General features: G+C 38.6%; 1 protein-coding gene across 1 annotated transcript in view; it reads right to left on the bottom strand.

Annotated features, from left to right (window-relative positions):
* The window catches only part of LOC144468457 (dipeptidase 1), a 185,655-nt gene extending 161,964 nt beyond the window's left edge, over window positions 1-23,691 (bottom strand). The window contains exons 1-2 of the mRNA XM_078177922.1: window positions 23,449-23,691; window positions 8,032-8,340 (exon numbers count right to left, since the gene is read on the bottom strand). Coding sequence (XP_078034048.1) covers window positions 8,032-8,340; window positions 23,449-23,691 — 552 coding nt within the window. The remainder of the gene's footprint in view (window positions 1-8,031; window positions 8,341-23,448) is intronic.
* Between the last annotated feature and the right edge of the window lie 1,567 nt (window positions 23,692-25,258).

Here is a 25,258-nt window from a genome sequence, read left to right as displayed (position 1 = left end):
ACGCCATGATCAGACACGCCAGCGGATTCCTATACAATAGCACGCGCATTCACTGAATTTTTTAAATCCATTTCTCTCGAAAACAAAGCCTTAAATGAAAAAATCTATTGTACATTTCTGGCTTATTTTTTCATGTAAAATCGTTCTCCCCACAATTGTATCGCCTAACATCCTGTGTACAATAAAACAGAAACATCTAGAGTAATTAATTAACTATTTCAATTTTAATTCAATGATTTAATATGAACTCTTTTGATACATTCAATGATTTAAAATAAATTCTTCTGTTACATTTAATTATTTAAAATAAATTCTTTTGTTACATTCAATTATTTAAAATAAATTCTTTTGTTACATTCAATAATTTAAATTAAATTTTTTTGTTACATTCAATGATTTAAAATAAATTCTTTTGTTACATTCAATGATTTAAAATAAATTATTTTGTTACATTTCTGAGGACGATTATTCAAATTCTACATAAAATGATGAGTCAAAAATATAGAATACATTTTTGTTTATTCAGGGCTTTGTTTTCGAGAGAAAAGGGTTTAAAACTTCGGCGAATATGCGCAGCATTGTATTGAAATCGAACGGCGTGCGTATTCTACTTCTCTAACTTATTTTTTCTCGTAAACGAAGCGTATTAAAAAATTTTAAACGGTTCCCTAAACGAACATCGAATTCCAGATCTAATTTGAATGTATTGGAAATGGCGAATTTACTTCAGCGCTATTTATTTCGTAAGTACAACATTGATGTAGACAATTATGTGATATACAATATTTATGAACGGAAATATATCTGATTTATTAAAATTTATTCAGTAATCGATGGTTTGACAACAAATTAATTCGATTGTGATTAAACTAATTAAGTAATTGATACTGGTTAAATGGCGTTATCGATCACAAAATATTTTATTGGAAATTTATTGCACTGTTCTTATAGATTTCACGTACATATTAGGTTTCACTATAGTAATATAATTCGTGAGAACCAATAAAGTAAAATTGAGAAGGACAGGACTAATTTCTGACGGACAAATTATTGAAATATAAAGAAATATTAATAATATTAAAAATATAAAGAAAATGTAGATCTTGTTTTTGTTATTATCTATTCTATATCTCTGATTCTTAATCAGAGAGCGTACTTTTACGTAACATAAAAATATTATTCGGCAATTCTATGAAACTTGAGCTAAATGAAAATTTATTAATTCTTTTAATAGTTTTAATCAATCAGAAATAACGCAGCATTGTTCTTAAATTTTTCCTCTACTTTCGCTACTTTATTTCTCTCAGCGATTCTAGCAATAAGGTTATAAAATCCACTGTCTTATTTTAACGCATTCTATAAAGTTAACATTTCTTTATAATCACAGCCTGTTAACGAAAATCCAATACAAATAATCCTCGTTGCAAAAAAATGAAATCAGGAAATTTTCATTTCTGATTCCGGCACAGATGGGATTTATTAATTTAGAAGAAAACCATACGACCATAGCAATTCTCATTCTATGTTTCGCAGAGTGCCGAGCGTTCCGAATTTTTGCCTAGGTGATCACGTTGCCACGTACTTCGCTCGACGCTCTGTTGTATGTAGAAGGTATGCTCTAGTAGGTCTCGTAAAGAAAGGGTATCCACGAAAGGTCCGTGCATAATCGTAAAGAAACAATGTTGTGAGGTTCGTCACATGTTTGAACGAGGAACCACCTATTTTGTCTTACAGCCTCTATTCCGGCGTTTTACTTCCCTTGAACGCCAAATATATTTACAGTATTTTGTAGTCAGGCTCCTAGACGAGATAGGAGATAGTAGGTTGTCAGGGTGAAGTAGCGCATACCCGTAAGTGTATCAAAAATGTTTGATGTTTATTGTCAGCGCACAGTCTGCAGCGAATTTATTCCTTCAGTGATCTATCACTTAAAAAGTAAGGTAACGTCATTTATAACATGATCATAATTATATATTACTGTCTTCGGTTAGTTTCTGCTTCTGGCTATTAGCTTATTCCTGGACTACTTGGATGTTATAAATAATTCTTACAATTATCCGCTTACTTCGTGGTAGTAAAAGCTATGAAAATTCATAGATTTGAAAAATGGATTTCCAATATAAGACCTACTTGGGTTTCTTCAGGAAATTTATTCTTGTTTCACAGGGTGTATACGCAAAATTTGTTTCTTTATTAGAAACTGAATAGAAACAGTATTTACGAAAATCATTATACACTTACCATTTCTAAGATATTTCTAATATAATCGAACGTATCTTTCTTTTCCAGACGTCGACGAGCAGACGCAACAAAGAAATGTTTCAGGTGCTCGTATTAGGCAATTTCGCCGCGTTGAAATATTTTCCATCCGTACGACGGCCCCGTAAATTGCGATCGGGGTAATAATGAAACCGACGAAAAAAAAAAAGAAATTGATCCCCTCTAAAACCGTGACAATGTTCCGGTGACACGGCGCCGACCTTAAAATCTCCGGCTCACTCAGAAAGGGAACGTCGGGAAGGGCCTGGCACGGCAAACGTACGATAGTCGTCCATAAAAGGAGAACCCTTTTGTGAAAGTTCCATAGAGGCTTGTACGTTATCGCAAGTACGTAATCGTAAAGACTTAAAGTATAACGCCGTGGGGGTCCTTTCTTTCGGGGCGAGCAACTGAGTGCAGCCTCATCATCCTTTCTTTATCCTTGCCTATCTTTCTCTTTCGGTCCTTCCATTCTGTCGCGCCCCCTCGGTGTTACTCAACTTCACAGAAGAATTTCAGGGACGGCGGGGTTCAGGTCCAATATAAAAGACAAGACGGCGCGAGCGCGCGCGCGCGCGGACGCGGACGCGGCGGCTGCAGGAGGAGTCGGGAAGCCGGGAAGAACTCGGGGAAGACCGTGGGCGGACGGGGAAATTCTTTGTGAATTTTTCAAACTGCAATGAATTACCCCCGCGATAGCGGTCTCTGAACGCGGAAACGAACAGGATCGGGGGCCGACGGTGGCCGAGCGGCGCGGAGAGGGTTGCGCGCGGAACGGGCGAATTGGAGCACGAACTGTAATAATTTGACGAGCGTCTGCGTCCCTGTGTATTACTTATTTATTTTCATAGGCGGCGCCGCAACGGCGACGCACGCCCGCGGATTGATTTAATTTAAGGTGACGCGTAACGGGACAATCCCATCGGAATACGGCCGACATTTTGTGACACTGTTTATTCCGTGCGTACCGTATGGAGAATAATATGATTGCGGAATGCCGCTCTGCGCCGACTATGCTGCTATTGACGTGAACCTCTCTCTCGCCGAAGATCTCGGTGGCAGCTCGATGCGTTTGCATACACGGCGGCGCGGCGTTATTGTAGATTGTAAATGCGCATCGAAATTTCCGGATGAACGTGCGCGTGCGAGACTTCTTTCCTCGCGACGATGAGACACGTCTGGGAAACACTTTTGTCTCGAGTCCGGGGTGTGTTTTCTGAATTGACAGAATTTAACCCTTTGGAAACGTTTTAGTTTATTTCTTAGAGATTCTGCGGTTAGGTATTTTTTCACTGTGACCAACAAAAGCAGAGCAAGTGTGCGTTATACACTGTATATTTTCGTTACTTTTTTATATTAAAGTGTTCTAATATATATTAAAATCAATATGTTATCTAAGTTTCAATGACAAATGCTTTTAGATACATTTTTTATCGTATTTGTAGGTACAGAAACTGGTAAAATAGAATATTGTTTGATGACACGAGACGAGGGCGAACTAAACGTCGCAGATCAACTTTTGAAAGGCGATCTTAAAGGCGGGACATGCCTTTATAAGATCGTGTTCAAACGAAAATGAAAGAAAATTTGTTTAACTTTGTAGAGTTATCGGAATCTATAAAGTTTTAGATGAAAGACAGCAACTTTAGTTTTTTACTCTGCTCTGTGAAAAAAGAGGCTCTTTAGAGAAACGAAATCCCAGGTCGTAGAGATAGCGACTTTACCCTCCGAGACGAGCAGAGACAAAACATTGCAAGATTTTTCTTACAAATTGCTCGAGGATCGACAATTTTTCCATATTTAGTGATTCTCTGGGAATCATAATAATAATAATAATAATAATAATAATAATGGAATCATTGTATATAAAATTTATTTTCTGCATTGAGTAAAGGGAGGATAATATTTTAAATGAGGAATAAAATTTTAATAGCTCTATCTTTATCAATAATTTAATTATTTATTCTAATCTAAAGCAAATTGGAGTATTTTAATTTTTCATTTTGAACATATACTTAAAATTTTGAAAGAACAGATAGAAGATTATTAAGATAATTATCTGTAATATATAATTTAACATTATATTAAAAGTATTATTCTAAGTACAGATTTCACAAATGAAAACACTATAAATTATTCTAGAGAACATGTTTATAACAGCGGTCGCATAATTTTCATAGATTTTCTCGTATTTAACGGCCGTGAAAAGAAATCTGTTTATTAATTATAATTTTTATCCGGAAAGGTAATACGCGGTTGAAGGCAGTCGGTTCAAAATAAAATAAATTTTTCCTATCTCGCGCAACAAACAGAGTCGCCGATACCATCAACGGCAAAAACATGTTTTCCTAACTGAAGAAAATACAGTCCCACTTTCTGCAATCTTTATCTCCGGGGAAAGGAAATATCGTTTTACCGACGGATGCTGAAAACTCGAAAGAAACTTTATTACGTAATGGCTGATATTGCACTACGCATTCGTATTCTTCTTTAATACAAAATCGTTCTTAGAGTGAACACTTATTCGAGCAATTCATCCAATTGATAATTGGATCGTAATTATAAATAATCGATTATAAACAGATCTAATGTAACACACCCACGAAATTGTTTGTTAATAGAAAGAGAATTCTTCGTAGCAACATAATTAAATAATTTTACAATCGTTTTGTCGCTCGGTACCATAAAGCACAACTGCCACCGAAAGTTTAGTGATGAGTCTCCGAGACTTTAGCCTGAAGACTGTCGGACGTCTCGAGACTCCGGGGAATTGCGCCTGTTTCGAAATAGTCTCGAGACTTTCTAGACGGTCTCCAGAGTCTCGAAGATTCATGGCTACTGAACGTACTTTGTGCAATCACAATTAATTTTCGTAATTACACATGCATTACGTTCGCATACGTGGATAACTTCGATGTTATCAGAAACTTCTACAAGAGCAAAAATAAATTAATGATTGTTTAAATGATGAATGGAAAGTTGCCATACCTAGCGATATATTCTTAGGTTTCATTATATGTTGTATAGTATTAATATTTTATGTGCCACTGGTTTTTGCAATGATAAGCAACTTCTTCCGGTATTATTATGCCAGAAAGAAAGGTTTCAAGTACAAGCATTAGAAAGTCGAAAGAGCTTCTGGACGTGTTTAGTTAAGTATTATAGTTTTTTCCTACGTTCGATCTAAAAGATAGACAGATGGTCCAATAATAAAGTATCGTTTATCGTATCTTTCTCACGTTAAAATTTATTCAGTTATTCTATTAGACACTCACAAATATTCTACAGATGTCACACAAAATTTATCGATTTGATTTGATAATACTACATTTTAAAAAGTGTTAACCTGCAACATGGGTTAACCAGGTTAGCATGTGTTAACCAAAAAATGCTAGAATTATGAGAAAGGATGTGATTATCACAAAACATGAAAGAATAAGACAGATAGATATTAAAACATTAAGTCTCACCAGGTATTATAGAAAAAGTCAATAAATCGAATTCGTAACATTGAATTTTTAAACGTTTTGCTGAAATTTTAAACAGCGATCATTTGACCGCTCTGATAAATTTAGTATCAATGAATAAATCTAATCAAATTTACTATGAAAATGTTGCATTGCATAAAAATTCCCAGTCTAATGATTCACGCAGAATATTTTTATACTCTGCACAGTAGTAAAATAGCGCCCAGAATTTCTAAGGATAACAGCGAGATCTCCAGCGGTGCGACAGAAAGTAAGTCGATTCAACGAGCTGTCCCCTCTGAAACATTCAGAAACGTCGATGGTAGACGTTCGCACGCGTCTTCTCGCAGCTCGGGGATCGGTTCGGGATGCAGTCTCAGACCGAAGGACTTAAAAAGAACTTCGTCCGTTGAACTTCGGACGAACGTTCGAAAGTTTGACACTTGAACGGTGTTTGGCGAACTAGGCTCTAACGAACATCATCCCGGCTCTCCGCGTAATGAAGTCCCGTCGTTAACGCGAAAACGTTTACATTCACGGGTGCCGCGCGCGGCGGACAATCAAAAAGGCGGCGCCGGCCGCGACATTAACGCGCGGCGAGCACCGCCGAACTTTCCGTCAAGAAACCCTCCCTCCCGATATTACGAAAGTTTCAATTTCCAAATCGTGCCCCGCGAGCGCGGATCGCGTTTTAATAAACGCGGCTCGTTACGAGATTATTTTATTCCGTTGAACCCGGCCGTACGATGCTTCTTGTTAACGTCGGCCAGACAATCGTCCCGTTTACAGCGTCCGCGGGATACAACGAGTTTTCCATCATCTTTGTTCGTGCTCTCTTTAAAGAGCGGGGAAACGGAATACGAAGTTTCGTAAACATGGAACGAGCCTCGAACTGTAGCGGAATTCTGCGCTTTCTTAGTCGCCGGCAGTCGGGGAATAATATCCCTCCGCCGTGGAACTTATAAATGAAAACCAGGATAAGTTGAATAATTTTATGAAAATTTAACAGTAATGATAGCCGGCCGATGCAGTTGAATGTAATTAAAAAGTTTAATCTCCGCTGTGAATAATAAGGCGAAGCGATCTTGCTAAATAGAAAAAGCTGAGACGAAAGTAATGGCGCCCGGGTAAGAGACTGTTCGAAATATAAATGATTCTTAACAGCCAGATGGGCACGGACAACGGTAAGCATGGCTATAATGAAGATGTGCTTCTTTGACGGAAACTTCTATAGTGGGACGCCTTCAAACGAAGTACACTTCCATAGTAGTTCACTCAGAAGCTTTCCCCCATTCACAACGAGTATTCTATGAAACGTTTGTTTGGAATGAAGGCAATCGGCGTCTCAATTTACTTTTCGACTGCGGTGACCAGGTCATTCGGACCCGGTGCATTAAAATCGCCACTTAATTATACAGTTCCCATAGATTGAATTCGGTAAATTTCTGTTACACGGAATTGTGCAGTAAATAACTTGAATAACGATTAACAATTATAACCAGTTATTTTAAATTATTATAGATTAGTTACAGTTATTATTATTATTAGTCTTGAATTCCGTTTATCATTATTATTATTAGTCTTGAAAAATTCATGAATAAATTATGAATAAATTGTCAACAGTATAGTCGTGCAAATAGATCTTGTCGTATATACAAGGTATTTTTGAACACTAAATATCACTGTTTCGGAATCCGGCATGGACGATCCAAGCGTATAAATAATCGCGCATCTCGCGGCTTATTTAAAACGACAGCCGCGCTATCGAACCAGCTGTTTCGAAAAACAATCGCGCGGCGTCACGAAATTATTAACGTCTCGATCAGCCGATTAACGGGGAGTACCGATCCAAAATATCGACGAAGGCGATCCGGCCGGTCCGTGTTGCGCGTGCATTATTCGTGGTGGCATTATTCGACCAAACCTCAGCGGACGCGACGAGAAACGAATCTGGACCGCAAGAATACTTTTCGTCCGACCCGCCCCGAATTTGATGGCCGCGGCGCGGCGTCGTTATTTAATTCGAGCTTGTCGGCGAAACAATTTAATTCTTGTCAGCCGATAATCCCGCGAAAACAGGAGCTCCAACGTAATTTCATTTAACTCCGTGACACCATCATTTCCCTAGAAATAATCCCCGTACAAACGTGGCGCGACTGGCGAAATATTTCAATACACGGTGGATCTCTGACAGCGTGTCAATGTTATTACCGTGAGAGGGAGAGGGATAGGGGTGAGAGTGTTCTCGGCGCGGACAGGCCCGCGAGCGGTGAAAAAGGCTGAATCAATTAGAAAGCCAATTTACCTGATAGTCCATGTAATTCCCGTAGCCCATGTGGTTGCAGGTGCAGGCACATGCCTGAATGTGCCTCCGCATGTCTAGCTCGACCTCCTCGCCGCAGACACCTCTGCTGGTAGCCATCATGGTATCCCCCATGCAATAACCGCTGGTACAATACATCCTCGGATCACTCTGGTCAAGGTAGCCTCCGCCAGTGTCGTCGTACCCGAGTCCACTGGCGCACCTGGAATCCGAGGTATATCCCACACGAGATTGGGGACGCTCCTCGTATCCCAGCCTGGACTGGGGCCGATGAAAAGCCGGAGGTACATCCTGCAACAAAAATACGTCGCGTTCCGTCAGCAGCTTGAATCTTCTGTTAATAGGTTTCGCAATTATTAATGTCTGCAAAGTAATTGTTAATGTTCGCAAAGTAATATTTACACAATTGCTAATTTTATATAAAATATTGTGGATGCTCGTTTGGTACAAAATTCTCCGAAATTAATTTCTGTGTAGCGTACTTTGCTAATTTTCTCTTTCAATTTTGTCAATCTTTTTAATATATGTATAGAGACGGGAATTTTCAGAAACATTACAATCTGTCAACTGTGATTTTACTGAACATTGCTAACTAAAAGGATAATGAAAAGGGCGAATGTGATTGTTGAAGGGATAAAAATTTGCTAAAAGGTGAAGTGCAAAAGTCTGAATTTGATTTGAAATAAGGGAGTATAATTATTAGAAAGTATGAATTCGGAGTGCAAAAGCTAGATTTATCATTGCCACGTTAAAGAATTTCATGTGTGTATAATCGACAAAAGTCTTCAAAAATTTATTATGATCACTAGATTGTTTAAAATATAGCAAAGTTTCAGTAGCAATTCGTCCTATAAATTCAAGAATATTCTGTAAATATTGAAACCAATCAAGAGGACTGAATATTTATGATAAATTATGAAATTGTTGTTTCACTAATTTGATAGCATTTGTTGGTAGATCCATTGTTCCTTAAACAGTCTAAAAAATATAATTATTAAATTACATAACTTCACTCAAAATAAACAAGTTTCACAACGATTCTAAAAATCAGAAATTAAGTAAACATAAATTGTGTCTTGTAATAATTTTGTTACGTCAAAAATAGCGTAACAGTATCATTAAATTCTCTTTAAATATTTCTAATTTTATGCTCGAGTAACTAATTTTCGTCATAAGCCCATAAAAAGCGCAGTAACGAATCATTGCATAGTGTAATTTTTGCATTACATTTTCTACTTATTCCATATATTTTCTTAGCAGGGCACAGATATTTTACTGCATTATTATTTCAAGAATCTGTTAACAGTGAAGGAACTACCGAGATCCATTACGTTGAAACGCCGGTTTTGTTTCTAGAACTTGCGATTGTGAGCGGCGTAGTATGTAGAAGCGCCGTCTTTACAGGGCTCGCACTACGAACATATTAAATATTCCCTCTAGACCGTAGACACGGTATTCAATCCCTTCGTTTTAAAAAAGTTACAGCAGCTCCGCAATTACCCGTTAATAAATTAAAAATACCCTGAAATCTGCACAACGTTGAGATTACTTAAAAAAAACTTCGATACATTAGGCTGCTTTCAAAACCTTTTAACATATTTTAAGGAACTTGTTGAATGAAACGTTATTCATTTATATACTTCTGACCTAGTTCGACGATTTTCTCATATTTTTCAGTATCTTTAATTAAATATATAAATTTATATTTTAAGGAGAATATACTATTTTGTTATTTTAATTAACCACTTCAGGCATACATTTTTATTGTAGGGAACAATCTATGTCCATTTTATTTCATTCATTCTGTAGCGAATAGTTTTTCAACTGATTCTCATTTTCTTTATGCTTTGAATAATTATAATTTTAACACTAAACTAAACGTACACATACGATATTATATGTTTCAAGAAAGATTCTAATGAACGTGAAAAACGCACAAAAGAGTTATTCAAATTTTAGACTCCCTCTTAACATTAATGTCAAAAGTAATTTGAATCTCATGCATAGTATTACAATAGCTTGTGCTTTCAAATGATTCTACAATTCACTGTTTTAATTTTCTGCAGTTGTTTTAAACAACGAGGTTGTACTAACAACGAAACTGGAACAATTTCATTTTGTCTGACCTAATTTCGAGATTTTCTACGTAATAACGTCTTTCGTTGTCAGTAAACTAGTTCGCACTGACTGTGTCGAATCCAGTATCGGTATAAGCTTCGAATAATTTGCGAAGTAGAAGGAAAATAACCCTTTGCACTCGAGTGGCGTCTCTAAGGCTCCAGGAAAAACTGTTCTGCCAGGACTCAAAATAATTTTTAAATTATCATAGTTATCAGTGTTTAACCCCGTGACTACTGTGCAGCCTATAGGCGCTTAGAAATTTTGCGTTTGCAACACTGAGAGCAGCTATAGGCGTACTGACAATTTTATCGATAATCATTCCGATAGATTTCAACGACGAAAATGTAGCAAAGGAGTGAAACTCATTTCGAATGTTAGAAATATGATGTGAGATTTTTTAATTATCCATGTTTCGAATTATATCACACTTTACTAGATTACTAAATATATTGTGAAATAAGCCCTATATTGATATTAAATGTTCAATTTTTACGAAGAAAGAAATAATATTGTTTTAATGTAGTGAAATTTAGTTTCTTAATCATTGAGATATGTTTTCATAAAAATGCATCCCTACCCAAAAATTAACTCAATTTAACATAAAAAAATAACACAATTTCTATGGTAAGGCCGGTGCGTATCAAGGTCTGCCGTACTCAAGGGGTTAAAAAAACTATTAAAAATGCAACTGTGCGAGTCGCACGATTCAATTTCATATAAATAAAATGCGATAAGTCATATACAATTGAAATACTGTAGATTAGTAAAATCATGTTGAAATTCGAGATAGAACGGCTTCGAGTGGAAAGGGTTAAGAGGAAATTCGAGAAACCTAGCAGAAAACAGAGAACCTCAAAATGGAAGGATAGAAGCATGCGTGGTATCGATCACGGCGAAACAAGTTCGGAAGTATTAAACCGTGCAATATCTCTGCCCGGCAATGATCGTGATCCTTTGCCGAGAAGTGGAACATCCGAAGACTTTTTTTTCCCCGATGGATGCTTGGAAAATTAGAAAAGCGGAGCGCGGTTTTAGCGGGAGAAGATGCCGCGAAAAATTGGAAAACTTTGATAACCTCCGAGACAAGGCGGAACCGGTAAATCCCAGTATATTTAAAAAACCAGTGAACCGTCTCGCGCTCGAACAACTAACGCTTCCCATTATGCCGATGGATGATAGCTTCCGCGTACGATACACGCGATTGTTCCCCCCCTCGGCCCGGGTGACTGGGAGCGAAATACGATGCAGAGACGCAGTCACACTGAACGACACTTGCACATGTACGCGTCATGGAAACGCCGTGTAATTCATCGTTCGGATGTGAACCACAAAAAATACCCGCCAGGCAACGGAAGCTCGAACGAAAAAGAAAAAAAAGAGAGAAAAAAAACCGAAAAAACAAAAAAGAACGAAGCAAAACAAAACATACTAACACTCGAGTCCCCCACCCACCGCTATCCCGAAGATCGCCATTACCATAAAGCTCGTCTGTCATGGACTCTATGCTTTATTGTACGCGGCTGAGCGTGCTGCAATCTGAAAATTGAGTGAAATATTACGCGACTCGTATTTCTACGCAAGGCTGATCAAAGAATACGTCATCCGCCCTCCATTCTCGTAAATCACGTTTCGTCATAAACTTTCGGGAACGTGGATCGGCTCCGATTCACTCCCCAGATTTATCGACCTTTTTTTCCTCGACTGTACGCGCCTAGCGCCGAAAGATCTGCTGATGGTTTTTATTTAAAAAACGAACGTTATCCGTTCCGGGAAAGTGTTCCTCCACGGTTTATGAGGGAACGCTCCACTTTCAACGCTTCCGCGGATTTATTCTCCCGGTGGGAAAGTTCGTGTTTGTTGCGTGATTTAGGGGAGCGGATGGGGTGACAGGGACACGCGTGTCGAAGGGGCTCGTAATTATCTGGAAAATAAAATATTAAGCGGTGAAATTAAATTCGTCCCGCCACCTTTGTGAACGCGATTTTCACTTGCGAGCAACGGGGTTGCTATTGGTCGGACAAAGTTAATTATCCCAGTAGGTGGACCTGTCACCTTTTTATTTTTATATTAATCCTTGCTATTTTTTCTTTTTTAAATGTCTAAATTTGATTATTAGACTGTGAACTTTTATGTGAAATAGAAATTTTCTGTCTTTAATGTAAGTTAGAGTTATTTTAGTTATTCCTATCTTTTATTTTTCATCGAACGGGGCTATCGTTTCATTTACATCTTTTTACGTATTTATGAGAAACATTGTACGTAAATAAAATTGAATTTAAGTAATCGACAAGAAATTAAATTATTCTAGAGGTGAGGTATTTGGATAATTGAGCTCTTCGACCCCTCAGCGCACAATTTTATACGGATGCATAAAGAATTAAACGCAGCTTTGAATTTACTAAAATTTATACAATTTGAAGCCGTTTTTTGTTACTTCGGGATGTCCGTAACGCACGCGGTTATGAGCGATAACGGGTTGATACGAGCAATCGGAACGATCCGCAGTCATTTCGCCGCTGCTCGAGCACAGTCGTCCTCATCCCGCAATTTCCGTAACTTTTCGGAATCTTTCGACTCGAAAATTAACCAATGTTCCGCTCGCAAACTCGAACATACCCGTAGAAGACGTCTTTGCGGATAATGCCGGAGCGTATTCCGCTGACCCACATCGTTCGAATTCTAATCAGGCCTCATTCCGTATGAGTAATCTGCTACCCTATAATTCTTCGCGTTGGAAAGCTTCCGAACAGCGATATATCGATTTTAATTCGAGGGTGGCTCCGTTTCGCGGATGATGGAATAATATACTTGAGGGGTGGGTAGAAAACATTCGAGCGAAACTCCGTGAAAATTTTATAATGTTCCGCGCTCGCGCGCGCGCGGCTCACATTACGCTGAGTTCACGCGGCACTCGTTTATATACACACACTCGGTTCCCACCTGCCCTATTAAATTTGAAACGGCTGCCAACAATTGTTTTTGATACGTCGAGCGCGGCAGGGGTGTTTCGCGCGGCGATCGACGGGAATCTCCCATGAATTTCCCCCGTAGCGTTTCGTTACCTGCCGCGGAGAGGATTTCAACTGCTTGCCTTCGCAACCGCCAAACATTACACAACCGTAATTGTTTGCGTTCTTTGTGTGTGCCCCACCCTCCCCCCTCCCCCTTCCCGCTCGTTGCTTCTCGCTCGGGCTGCGATAACACCGCGGCGAGGCTTCGCATCGTTCGAATTTGACGGGCCGCCGCGAGATCTCGTGTAAATGGAAACATTATTTCGATGCTTAATATCGTTAAGTATGTAACAAATGCAATTGCGTTTAATGCTTCTCGAGCGCGATGACATAGTGCGACCCAGTTAGGGTTTAATTCGGTGCCGCAATTAATTCTGCAGCACGAACGTTGCGCTCGCGTTGTTCCCGGCGAAGTTAATATTTACTATCATTTTTTTCATTTAATCGTTGATGAAACGGAGGGCGGAATGCAGCGTTGATGAAAGTTGGAAATGTGTGTTTGCTCTTAGACATCAGTTTGGTTAAACGGAAAATGGAACTTGCTCAATGCTGCGGTTGCAATTTATTTAGGTTAATGTGTTTTCGCCGTTTCGTATTGTAAGCGTTATTATATAATATTTTGTAATGCAGTGATATAAAATTTGTCAAATGTATACGTAACTTGTGAATGATGTGCCAATTCTATTTAGAAATAAGTAAGTACTAAAAATGAATCATCTTTTGTCAAATTACAAACTCAAATCTTAATAACTAAAAAGTTTACTTTTACCTTCTGATCATGATGTTTAGGTCAATTTTGACATTTTGTCATGCAGATTAAATTACTAGCCGTTCACATATATTGAGCCCAATAAGGGGATTAATCCATCAACGCTGTAGATCACTGTCAAGAATTAGTTTTCCCATGATTGTGAAGAGGGAATCGCTGTCACCTGATTCTCTTGTGGTAGCATGATTCTCTCTTGCAGCATGATTTTGAACTTAATCAAGTTTACGCGATTCAAGCTGGATTTCGTTAATCAGCGTGTCTTGCGCGATCACGAACGCCAAAAGACTATCACAAAAAAGACTGCCGCATAAAGACTCGAATGAAACTAATCAAAAATCCACTATAAAACGAATTCGATCGATCATTCGCCGAAAGAAGCGAAAACCCGAAATTTGATTACCATACGAACATACATTTCGAGAACGTAGGGCATCTGGAAGCCTGGAGCCGAATATTTATGCGCGTTAGCCTTCTTCAAACGTAGCCGTCATTCATTCCGGTCGGCGGAATTAGTGTTGATATTACGTGCCTACAGCGCAGCTGTTCCGAGTCCGCAAATTCTATCAGCCGGCGGGAGATCTACACGTAAAATCCATCCGTTCTCGGTGGTGATAACAATTCACGCGAAGCATCGGTAGGGGGTGGAAATAGAAAGACGATTGGTACGCGGCCGTTACACGCGCGCATTATGCATCGGAATTGCATCAGGAGCTAGAGAACGCGAGACGACGGGACAGGAGTACTTCCGTTTTCGGGATTATTGACGAGGGACGGGGTAGCCGAGCCAGTTACTGTTGGCTAGCCAATTCCACTCCTTCAGTCTATTTTCAATAACTCATTCGTGTCTGTTTAGCAAATAATTTTTATTCCATTTATTATCTAAATTCAATTAATGACTCCTTCAGTCTATTTTCAATAATTCATTCGTATCTGTTTAGCAAATAATTTTTATTCAATTTATTATCTAAATTCAATTAATTACTCCTTCAGTCTATTTTCAATAATGTATTCATATATATTTAGCAAATAATTTTTATTCAATTTATTATTCAAATTCAATTAACTACCCGTTCACCACGAACACCATAAAAATTATTTCAATTACAGAAACAATGAAATTTATCCCCGTCTAACCTTATCCTCTCGAAACCTATTCACGCTTTTGTACACTTCCTTCCCGACCTACTCCACACTCTTACAACTTCTTTCCGCAAATAAATCTCTTCGTAAAGACTGCTCGAACATAAAAAAAAAAGATTAAAAGAAATGTCCATTAAGTTGCCAAAGTTAAAAAACCGAAAACGCCCGCGGTACGGGAACAGGGCACAGTAATTGGCTCCTTTACCGCACGCCGTTGATTTATTATCGACAGCGGCGTTCCCGTGACCGGCTCCTCTTGTTCTATCCGAGGCCTCCACCCCTCCCCCTTCCTCCCCCGCCTCCGCCGTTGCTGTTGCCGTTAGCGGTGCCGATGTCGGTGCCTTTGCCTGTTCCCCTTTCTTTCTCTCGTTCTCGGAGCGCGCCGCCCGCTGAATTCCTAAAATATGGCGAGGAAACGCGGGGGGAGGACGGGAAAACTGGGCCAAATCGATACCGGCCAGATAGACGTACGGCAAAACTTCGAACTTAAAGCATGCACGCCGGCTCGAATCAATTTTCGGACCACCACCACCCCCCTCCTCCCCCCCGCCCCGCCACCCTTCCCCCCCTCCTTCCTCGAAAAGCCATAATGGCCACCGGGAGATTCAAGTCGGGCTGGAATTGCTGGAACGAACTCGGCCGGCCGGACGCGCGGCGAGGAGAAACTCGCGATTCCTGATCGCAGTACTTCCCGCCAGATGAACGGGGCCTCGATGGCCGGGGCGAGGGGGAGGGGGAGGGGGAGGGAGGGTTTGAATTGCCTCCACCGACGGAGATATAGATAGTGTTATTACAGTTCGCCCGCGATCATTATCGTTAATGACACATACTCCCGGCCGTTGCCTTTGGACCCGGGCACCACGACTGACGATTCACCGTCGTCGAATAGAAATATTTCGAAGCCGCCGGTTGGCCGGATGGTAGGCGAGACGAAATTGTTCTTTGTCTAATGTTACGTCTTACCCTGGTTCCTTTTTCTTTTAGCATTATTGCTTTAGCTCGGACGTCTTTGTTGCGATACAGCGCCGTCCGCCTACGTCCGTCTGAAATTGTGATCGTCAGCTGCTACGGATAGACCGCGGACCTTCGTGCGGGATAAAAATTGTTCGAGTCAATTGCGGGAGACGCGAGCTGGTTGGAAATGTCGTTTCCCTTTTAGCGATCGAGTGGATTGGAATCATCGCGGTGATGTCTTCGAAAATCTTGATTTGTTGGAATTTAACTAGTTCGCTGTTGCGATCTCTTAATAATCTCGTAATTTTCAGCTGAATTGTATACTTTGTCATTCTTTCGCTGTTATCGGTTCGTTCTAGCGAAGAAATATGACAAAATAGATATTTATCTAGTATGAGAACATTTAGTGTAATTAAATATTGTATTACTAATATTAATTCTTATTTGTTCTTATTTTATTTTTAGTTTCTCACAATTCAATTATATTGTCATTTTATTTTTACATTTTAAAGTGTCACATCATAAAACACTAACGATATCTAAAAAATGAAATAATCATCATTAGTGTATAACGTGTAATGTATAAATAATGAATAATTTAAGTAATCAAAGAAAATGCAATCGTTGTCGTCATAATTTTTAATGACGACGATGAACTCAATTTTATTATAGCATTATAATTACTGATTTGTTCTAGAAACATTTAATTAAGAAATTATTTCTCGTCATCAATCACAAAAAAATTATTTATCTTAATCACTTACTAAAAGTAATCACGAAATAATCAACTATTGGAAAACTATAACGTTAATAGCACCGACAACAATCAATTTTCTATGTTTAACAATCGGAGACCGCAAAACCGCTGGAAATCAAAGAAGTCGTACAGAGTCGCCATCTAACAGCCCGCGTATCAACTAATCGCCGGTCTCATAACTTTTCGAACCACTAAATTTAATTATTCCAATATTTTCGCCGGTATTCAGTTTTTGTAATGCTGTCGACTTTATGAGAGTACATACTGCCTCGGGGTACAATGCGCGCCGGGGGAACTAGGGGTTTTTGTTCGCCTCGACAGCCTGGAAACCGTCAGCTTGTTTTGGTCCGGACGATTCTCTGGCACGCACCAGATAAAGGAGGATGGATCGTGATATGGATGAAAAGAAGGACATTGGTGAGGATCCGCAGGAAAGAAAGCCAGAGAGATAGAGGAAGAGATTCGGGGAAAATTTCAATTAAGGAACGATACCGCGCGTTTCTTGCGGTAAACTTTGTCTTAGGGGGGTGGTTTTATCATTGGACTGCGTATTTTGGGTTTTTGTGACACAATGAGTGTTGCATACAAATAAGAATACTGACACAGATTGTATATATTGTTATATTATTTTTAATTTAGAAGAAATTATTGCAGAAAAATTGTATTTTGTATAAAATCCGTATTCAATGGATTACTAGTATTAAAAGTTTGTCTTAACCCCTTGCACTATAATAACGAATCAGACTAAATACGAATATTATTAATTTATTTCAAATCGAAATCAAATTAAATTCTTCTATTATCAAAGTCTAAAAAATGGCAGTGAATAAAGACAATACAAAAAACAAAAATCACCTGGTCATGTTAAGAAAAATATTAAGGACATAAGTGCTAATCAACATACCGTGAAAGGAGTCATAGTGCAAGGGGTTAAGGGTGCTTATAACGTAGGCCATTTATAACGTAGACTAACTGAATAGATGAAACACTAAAAGCAATATAAAATTAATATAAACTTAATTACACCCACAGATGAACGAAAGGCGCAGAAATTTCTACTAAAACAAAATAAACGAATAAAAATATTTAACGTCTTATTCGACGAACATAATCGACTCATTTTTGCGATGGATACCTAAAATCCGCAGTCCCACGGTGACAAAACAGACGACCATGATCGAGGACGCTCTTCGGCTTTCTTGAAAGTTGGAGAACCGAAAAATTGTCCAATTCCTACCATCGTCCTTTGTGGCTTCATGAAATATTCCCTCTACGTTACGCATACATTTCCAGAGCATTCACTCGGCCGCCGAGTTGCGCAACGCGCATTCGTTTCAACTACGAGCGCACGGAGCGCGATTCCGAATACTTTTCTCCGTTTGCGCCGGCACGCGTCCGATCCGAATACGCGGCGGCGGCGGCGGTGATCCCCCCGGCGCGATATTTATCAACGGCCCGCGATATTTCCGCGAATTTTCAGATGGCTCTGAACGCGCGTTCGGTTCGAGTAGGGCCCGGGCACACAAAGCCCGGTTTCGCTCATTGCTGCCATCAGTTTAATGGAGGCGCGGCGACTCGAGGAGTGTGTATATACCCAAAGGAAAGGAAACCGGCGAAGAACAGAGCGATACCCGCGGTAACACTGAGGGAATAGTTTAAGGCAATGACGTGTTCTACGAAATGCATCCACGTTAATATTCCCCCCGCGCGCGGCCGAACCGTAAAGAAACGCGTGTATATCGTTAATTTTAGATGCGACGACATGTGCGAGAGTAGTAATGCCCGTTGAAACGAGGATCAAAGAAACTCGGCTGCCGCGCCGTGCACAGCCCAGGAATTTCAAAAGGGAACGAGGTTTCATTGAAAGAGAGATAGCGTATCGCGGTCGCGGGGGAAAGAAAAAAAAGAAATCGCGCGTAGCCCGTCTAGCGGAGGACCGTCGAACAAAGCGTTATTTTGGAAATCAGTTGGCACGGATCCTCGTAATCGATTCGCTTAAAAGTTACGCGCTTCGCTAGAGTCGGCCTAACCGAATGGAAAAAATTGCGACACAACGCTGTATCGATGTATCGACGAAAAATATGGACGCATCCGGTCGATGGAAACTCGATCAGTTTGACGGCGTCATAATATCGGAGATAAACTTTGCGCCTCGTTCTTCCTTGTCGGGACTGCTTTATTAATTTAATGGATCTCCGATTTGTATTTATTCCAAAAGTATTATAATTCTTGGAAATCAGGAGTTTCTCACGATATTTGAAATTATTTTTTATTTAGGGAAAATGCCATCCCCGTTTTTGTTTACGAGGCCAACAGAGAGCCAACAATGGCCAACGAGAGGCGAACGTGGGAATTTACAACGCGTTGCAACGAGGACCAATCAGCGAGTTGCGTTCAAAGGAATAAACAAGTTATAGAGAGAGAATTTTCCAAATTTGTTTCACTACGTGGTAGTAATAATTTTAATTTAATTTAATTTCTTTATTTAAGAAAATTTGAAAAGTATCTACTATTTTTTGGAACCCGGAATAATAAGTAGTTTAATTGTGACAGCTGTTTTAATTTCCTAGTGTGCACGATACCTCGTCGTGTATGCTATATGTAATTTGTATGCGATATTTACAGTACGATTAACAATAAGTAACCTCATCGAAGTACGTAAATGATATCGTAATTTAAATAATTCCGTGTTCGAATAGAATTTAGCGAATAATTCGTAAATATACGTTATTGATAAATAACTCTGTTTAAAGATGCAAAGTATGTATTTATTTAAGAAATGTCAGAAATGTTATTAATAACATTTTAATTATTTTGGGTTGATACCGCCACCTTTTGGTGTGGATTTACAATTAAATGGACAAGTTTAAGAAACTATTAACTGTTCATTTAACTCCCACTTCTTGAAATTGATTTAGACAATTTTTATTTTGCATAAAATTCCTCAGTTAGTATAACTCTAGATATAAAGGTGAATACAGGAACACAGTAAATAAAAATCGTCTGATTCTATCAGAGGATTGATTAAGAACAAAGAAGTATTAACGTGGTTGTGAACGGAATCGTCGTGCAAGAGATTAAATTCTTTTAAATACCTTCCAACCTTGATATTTGTTGTAATTGTTATATTTTGATTAAAACTCGTCGGGGCTTTAAACGAATGGAAAAATTGAAACACAGGGCTTTATCTATACATCGCGAAATAAATATATACGCTCCGAATTGATACAAACTCGATCGATTTAATCGCAATATAGTATCGTAGTATTACCTTTCCAGAAATATATAACAGACATTTCTTTAAATATTTAAGACATCTAATCTTTATATTTAATTTTATTCTGTCTAGACTGCTTTATTAATCTGAAACAGATTTAAAGCTCGTTTGAGTTGTTGAAATTATTTAAATCTTATCGTTTGTTGAAACGACCTTTGTGAAGATTGATAGTAAATTGTTGATTCTCTTATTTAAAATTCAATGTTTTATATATCTTATCCCATTTTGCATATTTTATACTTTATACTTTAAATGATGATATTTGAACAACAGACAAATTGTATTTATCAATATTTTTATCAACATATTTTTTAACGCGACTTTCCTGGACACCTTTCTATGTCTTGACAGACTTCAATAAAATTCCTGGTAACTAAAAAATTATCGTTACTTTTACGTAACCTTGACATGTTGACAGAAATGTTCGTTGTTATCAATTCGTTGAAATCCACTCGCGATTACGCGAGAACAAGATTTCCCGTCGCCGTGATCCTCCGGCATCACGGCAATCCTCCGTCTAATTAACCGCTCATGTGGACTAAACAGCGCCGACTCCGCATTAAATATGAAACTTTAATTAATGGATCTAATTATAAGCATTTTAAGGATACTAATCGGTTCCCGGGGGATCGATGTAAGTCTTTAATGTTGCAGCAACTCCTCGTAACATGAGGTCTTAGAATTAGTTAAGCTGAAATGGCTCATATTGCTGGCGTCAGACTATCGAACAAAGTTTCCCGCTGAATCATCAGCAGCTTAAAGTTTCCCTTCTCAGCACTAATTAACCCCTTCCCGCCTTTCGCGGGAACGTGAAATTTAATTTTCAATGAACAATAATCATAAATATCGGGATCGGGAAGCGCGCGCGGCCGGCCGCGGGCCTCGTTCCGTTCTATTGAGTAATTAAAGAAACACGCACGCACACCTCGGGACGAAATTAAATTTAATTAGCGCCCGGATCGAGACGCGACGTTAACGTTAACTGGCGGGGAAGGGAGGAGGAGGGGGAAAATAGAATGTAGAAAATTTTGTTCCCCCGTGTGACGGTGTTTCCTCGAGAATACGAGAGCCCTCCGCGAGATAAAATTAGAGCTAACATAAGCCGGAGACGAACGTTGCATCAAGTTTGTAATTTGATATCTCATATCTACATCTACGCCCGGAGTCTTCCAAATGAGAGGTAATTTCATTCGTCGCGTGTTGCGTGTAGCTGGCGGGCTCAATTAATATCCTGTCGAGTTAACTTAAAAACACTGTTACGCTTTGGAATAATCTCACGTTTTTAATCCGTGTTGTTCGCGTAATCGATGCGTTGTTAACCAACACGGTCGCCTGTTGTCGTTTGACGCTTGTCACTTCTATCGTTTATAATATGACGATTCCGATCGACCGATTCATTGTACCTCGACTAATTACGCGGACTACGCGTCGATATATATATATATATATATTTATCCGCTTTATGTTATTATTGAATTAATTAATTTCATATTTCGTTACCCTTATATCGAACGAAAGTATGCGGCGTTATAATTGAATGAACAATTAATCTGCATTTCGGCTATGCGAACTCTCGAAAGTGGTTGCGAAATGTTCGTTTAACTGTTTATGTGAATAAACGATAATACAGCGGATTACAAAAGTGTTCGTACACCATTTAAAACGCGATAATGTTTTTAAAAGTGGAATAAATGACTTGGATCTTTCTAGGATTACATTTTTATTACAGACTCAGATAAAGAAATTAAAAAGAGAGAATTTTATTACCTTTTTTTCATTTTAAGTAATAGGAGAATTAAAAAATGCATTTTAATTATTGTTTAGTTAACAATATCTCTCTATTATATAATTCAAGTCATTCAGTATAATTTTTCAAAAATTATTGCGTTTTAAAACAAACACTTTCGTAAGCGATTGTGTGTGCAAATATTTAGATACGTATACAGTCCTTAAATTGAATCTGTTTATTAGTTGAGAAAACTAATTGCGCTTCGCTACGTTTAAGCCCCGCTGTCAGTGAACATGTTCATACCGCTATATTAATGTTACAGTGAAAGTTTACTATTACAGATAATCGAGTTTGAAAGCATATCAGTCGCAGATGCGTTTGAATTTCATTTCCCTCGTATGTCTGACTATTACAAGTCCTTTCTACTTTGCCGTACATCGCTGCAATTGAATAGTACGATATTACTGAATTTCTGTAAACGTTTCATGCTAATATATGAATACGAGCACAAGTACTAAGTACATTTAATACCTTCACGTACTAATTTGATGAGTATGTTTAAAAAGGACGTAGTTGGAACTTTTACTATACTTTATTTGATGAAAAAATAGAAATGATGTTTGCCACACTTGTAATAGTGTATCTGGGTTTCTTACGTGTCTCGTATCTAGATTGATGATTTTATGCATTGAAAAGAACAATGTATGTGAAATATAGAATAGTAGATATTATAGAATCGAATAGTGTAGAGTAATATAGGTGGTATAGAATAATATAATATAATAATAAAATAGTAGTAGCAATAGTAATAGAATAAGAAATAATAGAACAGTTAAAGTAGTATAACATAAATAACATAACATAAAATAACATAACATAAAATAGTATAGTATAGCATAAAATAGTATAGTATAGCATAAAATAGAATTAGTATAGAGTAATATAGATGGTATAAAATGGTATAATAGAATAAGAAAATAGTAATAATAATAGTAACAAAATAAGAAGTAATAGAATAGTATAGAGTAGTATAACATAACATAAAATAGTATAGTATAGTACAATAGCATAGCATAGTAACAAAATTAAAGGACACTAAAAATCTTGATATGTTGATTTCAACTTATTATAATTAGTTAAGCATGAAACAAGATTGTACATGGGCCCTATCTCTTGCAATTGCTTCAGATAATTTCCATTTTCTACAAAGGGATCAGCAGTTTACCCATATCTATTCTTTCATGAAATAAATTCCAGAAAAGTGAACTAGATAAAGTGTAAATTTTATTTTACAAAAGGTGCATACGGTTCGCGACGGAATAAAATGGTGATTGCGGTCTACGATAAGAATAACGTTGACTGCAAAACCTGTGTCTAAGAAGGTGCCACTTATCAACGTTAACTGCACCCGACAAATCCCTCTCGGCCATAACGCATGCAAACAATCCACGAAGTAATCACGTCGACTACTTCGATTTGCCGTTGCATTTTCCGCCGACGCCAATTCTGAACGAGAACCCCGATAAATCTTCGGTAACGCGCAGGAACAATGCTTCGCATGCAATTGGTCCGGCTGTACCGTGACCAGGCCGAGACAACGGGAGCGGAAAAATTGGGAAATAGGAAAGTCGTGTCACGTACCTGGGGATAGGTGTCTTCCTGATAGGGAGTCCTGCGATGACACTCATCGTAGCACCTGCCGTCATATCCGCTCGGTGGTCGTGGATACGGATCCTGGACCGCGGCGGCAGCTGCACAGCAATCCGGTATCTGGGCCTGGTAGGTCTCGTAGGGACACTTGTCGGGTTGGCCGGCAGTTCGCGGCGCTTGGTGCACACGCTCCTGGGGCCCGGTCCCGTAGCCGGTACCACCGGAGTGATGCATCGTCCTCCCGGTCGATCCACTCGGTCGGTAGGTCACACCGATCACTGCATCCTACCACGATTCACGCGATCCACAACCGGCGCCATGTTCCTCGTCTCTATCGCGGGACACATTTCGCGCCTGTCCATCGTCGCTTGTCTACCACGGCGCGGCTGCACGAGCTGCCCTCTTAACCGGGACCTAACGTGGACCTAAATGGGTCTAGGGTGAGACGAGGCGAACCTGTCTCACCCTGGTCCGAGGATCCTATAACGCTACAGCTGTCGCCAGGTTTTAAGATTCACTCTTCGACACAAATTGATCTAGGCACGGTGGATGTAGTTTTGGAGGATCTTATGTCTTATAGAGGTAGACACTTGGTCATTATACTTAAGGATGAAGACTCGCGATGTAGTCGGTTTAACTATTGGAACTACATTGTTCTTTGTATGATTGGTTTATCTTTCAAAGTTGTGTTACCTATGGGATATGTTCCTATATTCAAGTCAGTTTTAGTCTTGCGTCTAAATGGACTCAGATGAGACGATCCTCTTAGATACTTTGCTACTACACTCATGGATAAACGTTCATTCATAATGCTCGCATTAAATATAATTTCCTTGACAATCTCTATTGTATAAAAAACGACTTAAATAATAAAGCCAATTGTTTTGTTTAATAGGAGATAATAAACCTTTTAACAAAATCTTTTTACTAATTAGTTTTCTAATATCCATTAAAAAATATCTGTTATGTATACTATCGTATTGCAACCAACGCAAATTACTTTCATTATTTTTAATAATCTTTCAGAATTTATAAACTACACTGCTTAGGTTTGCTAGGTGAACTCCAAAAATGTTCGTAGGAAAAATAGGAACTGAAATATAACGTTTCGGTAAACTTCTAACCGGGTGAGCCTGGTATCCCTTAACTATATGTTATGGTGTTCTTTACGCGACTATGCCTTTGCACGTACCACACTGTGTTTGTATGGGGTACACATTCATACATATTGTACCGTCTTATGAATACAAAGTATGAAGAAACAGAGATATAGTACGGGTAGACCCATTATTTCGGTGGCTCGCGTTAAGCACTATTGCCACCTGCATATATTACTACAATTGCCTAATGGTAGGTAATTTAATTCTAATCGTAAGATTATGAACAGCATTATGGCAAACCTCGGGATTCCTTACGAACACCGTCATCTCTCTAATCACGTACACTATACCATATTATCAAATTCACTTGTTTATTAATTCATTTGTTTCATTTCGTCTTTATTAGAAAATGTTGAATTTCCTAAAATGGTGTACTATAAAATATGGTGTATTGTAAAATTGAACTTGAACTATTAAGAATTCTAAAAGTGAGATTTTAGGCGAAGAGTATGTAATCTATAGAAATCAACGATGTTTTTTAATTTAGGAGAAATAATTTTTGAAGAATATTTATACGTCCCACTGTAAATAACAATAGATGTAACTTCTAACCCAGACCTAACATCGCATTTTTATGAACATCACCCCGCGACGATTTCTCAATTTTGTCAAGGTTTCGAATTGAAAGTACAAATATTAAT

The sequence above is a fragment of the Augochlora pura genome, chromosome 4, assembly GCF_028453695.1.
Source record: "Augochlora pura isolate Apur16 chromosome 4, APUR_v2.2.1, whole genome shotgun sequence".
NCBI classification, from domain to species: Eukaryota; Metazoa; Arthropoda; class Insecta; order Hymenoptera; family Halictidae; genus Augochlora; species Augochlora pura.
This window is presented reverse-complemented; position numbering and strand designations above follow the sequence as displayed.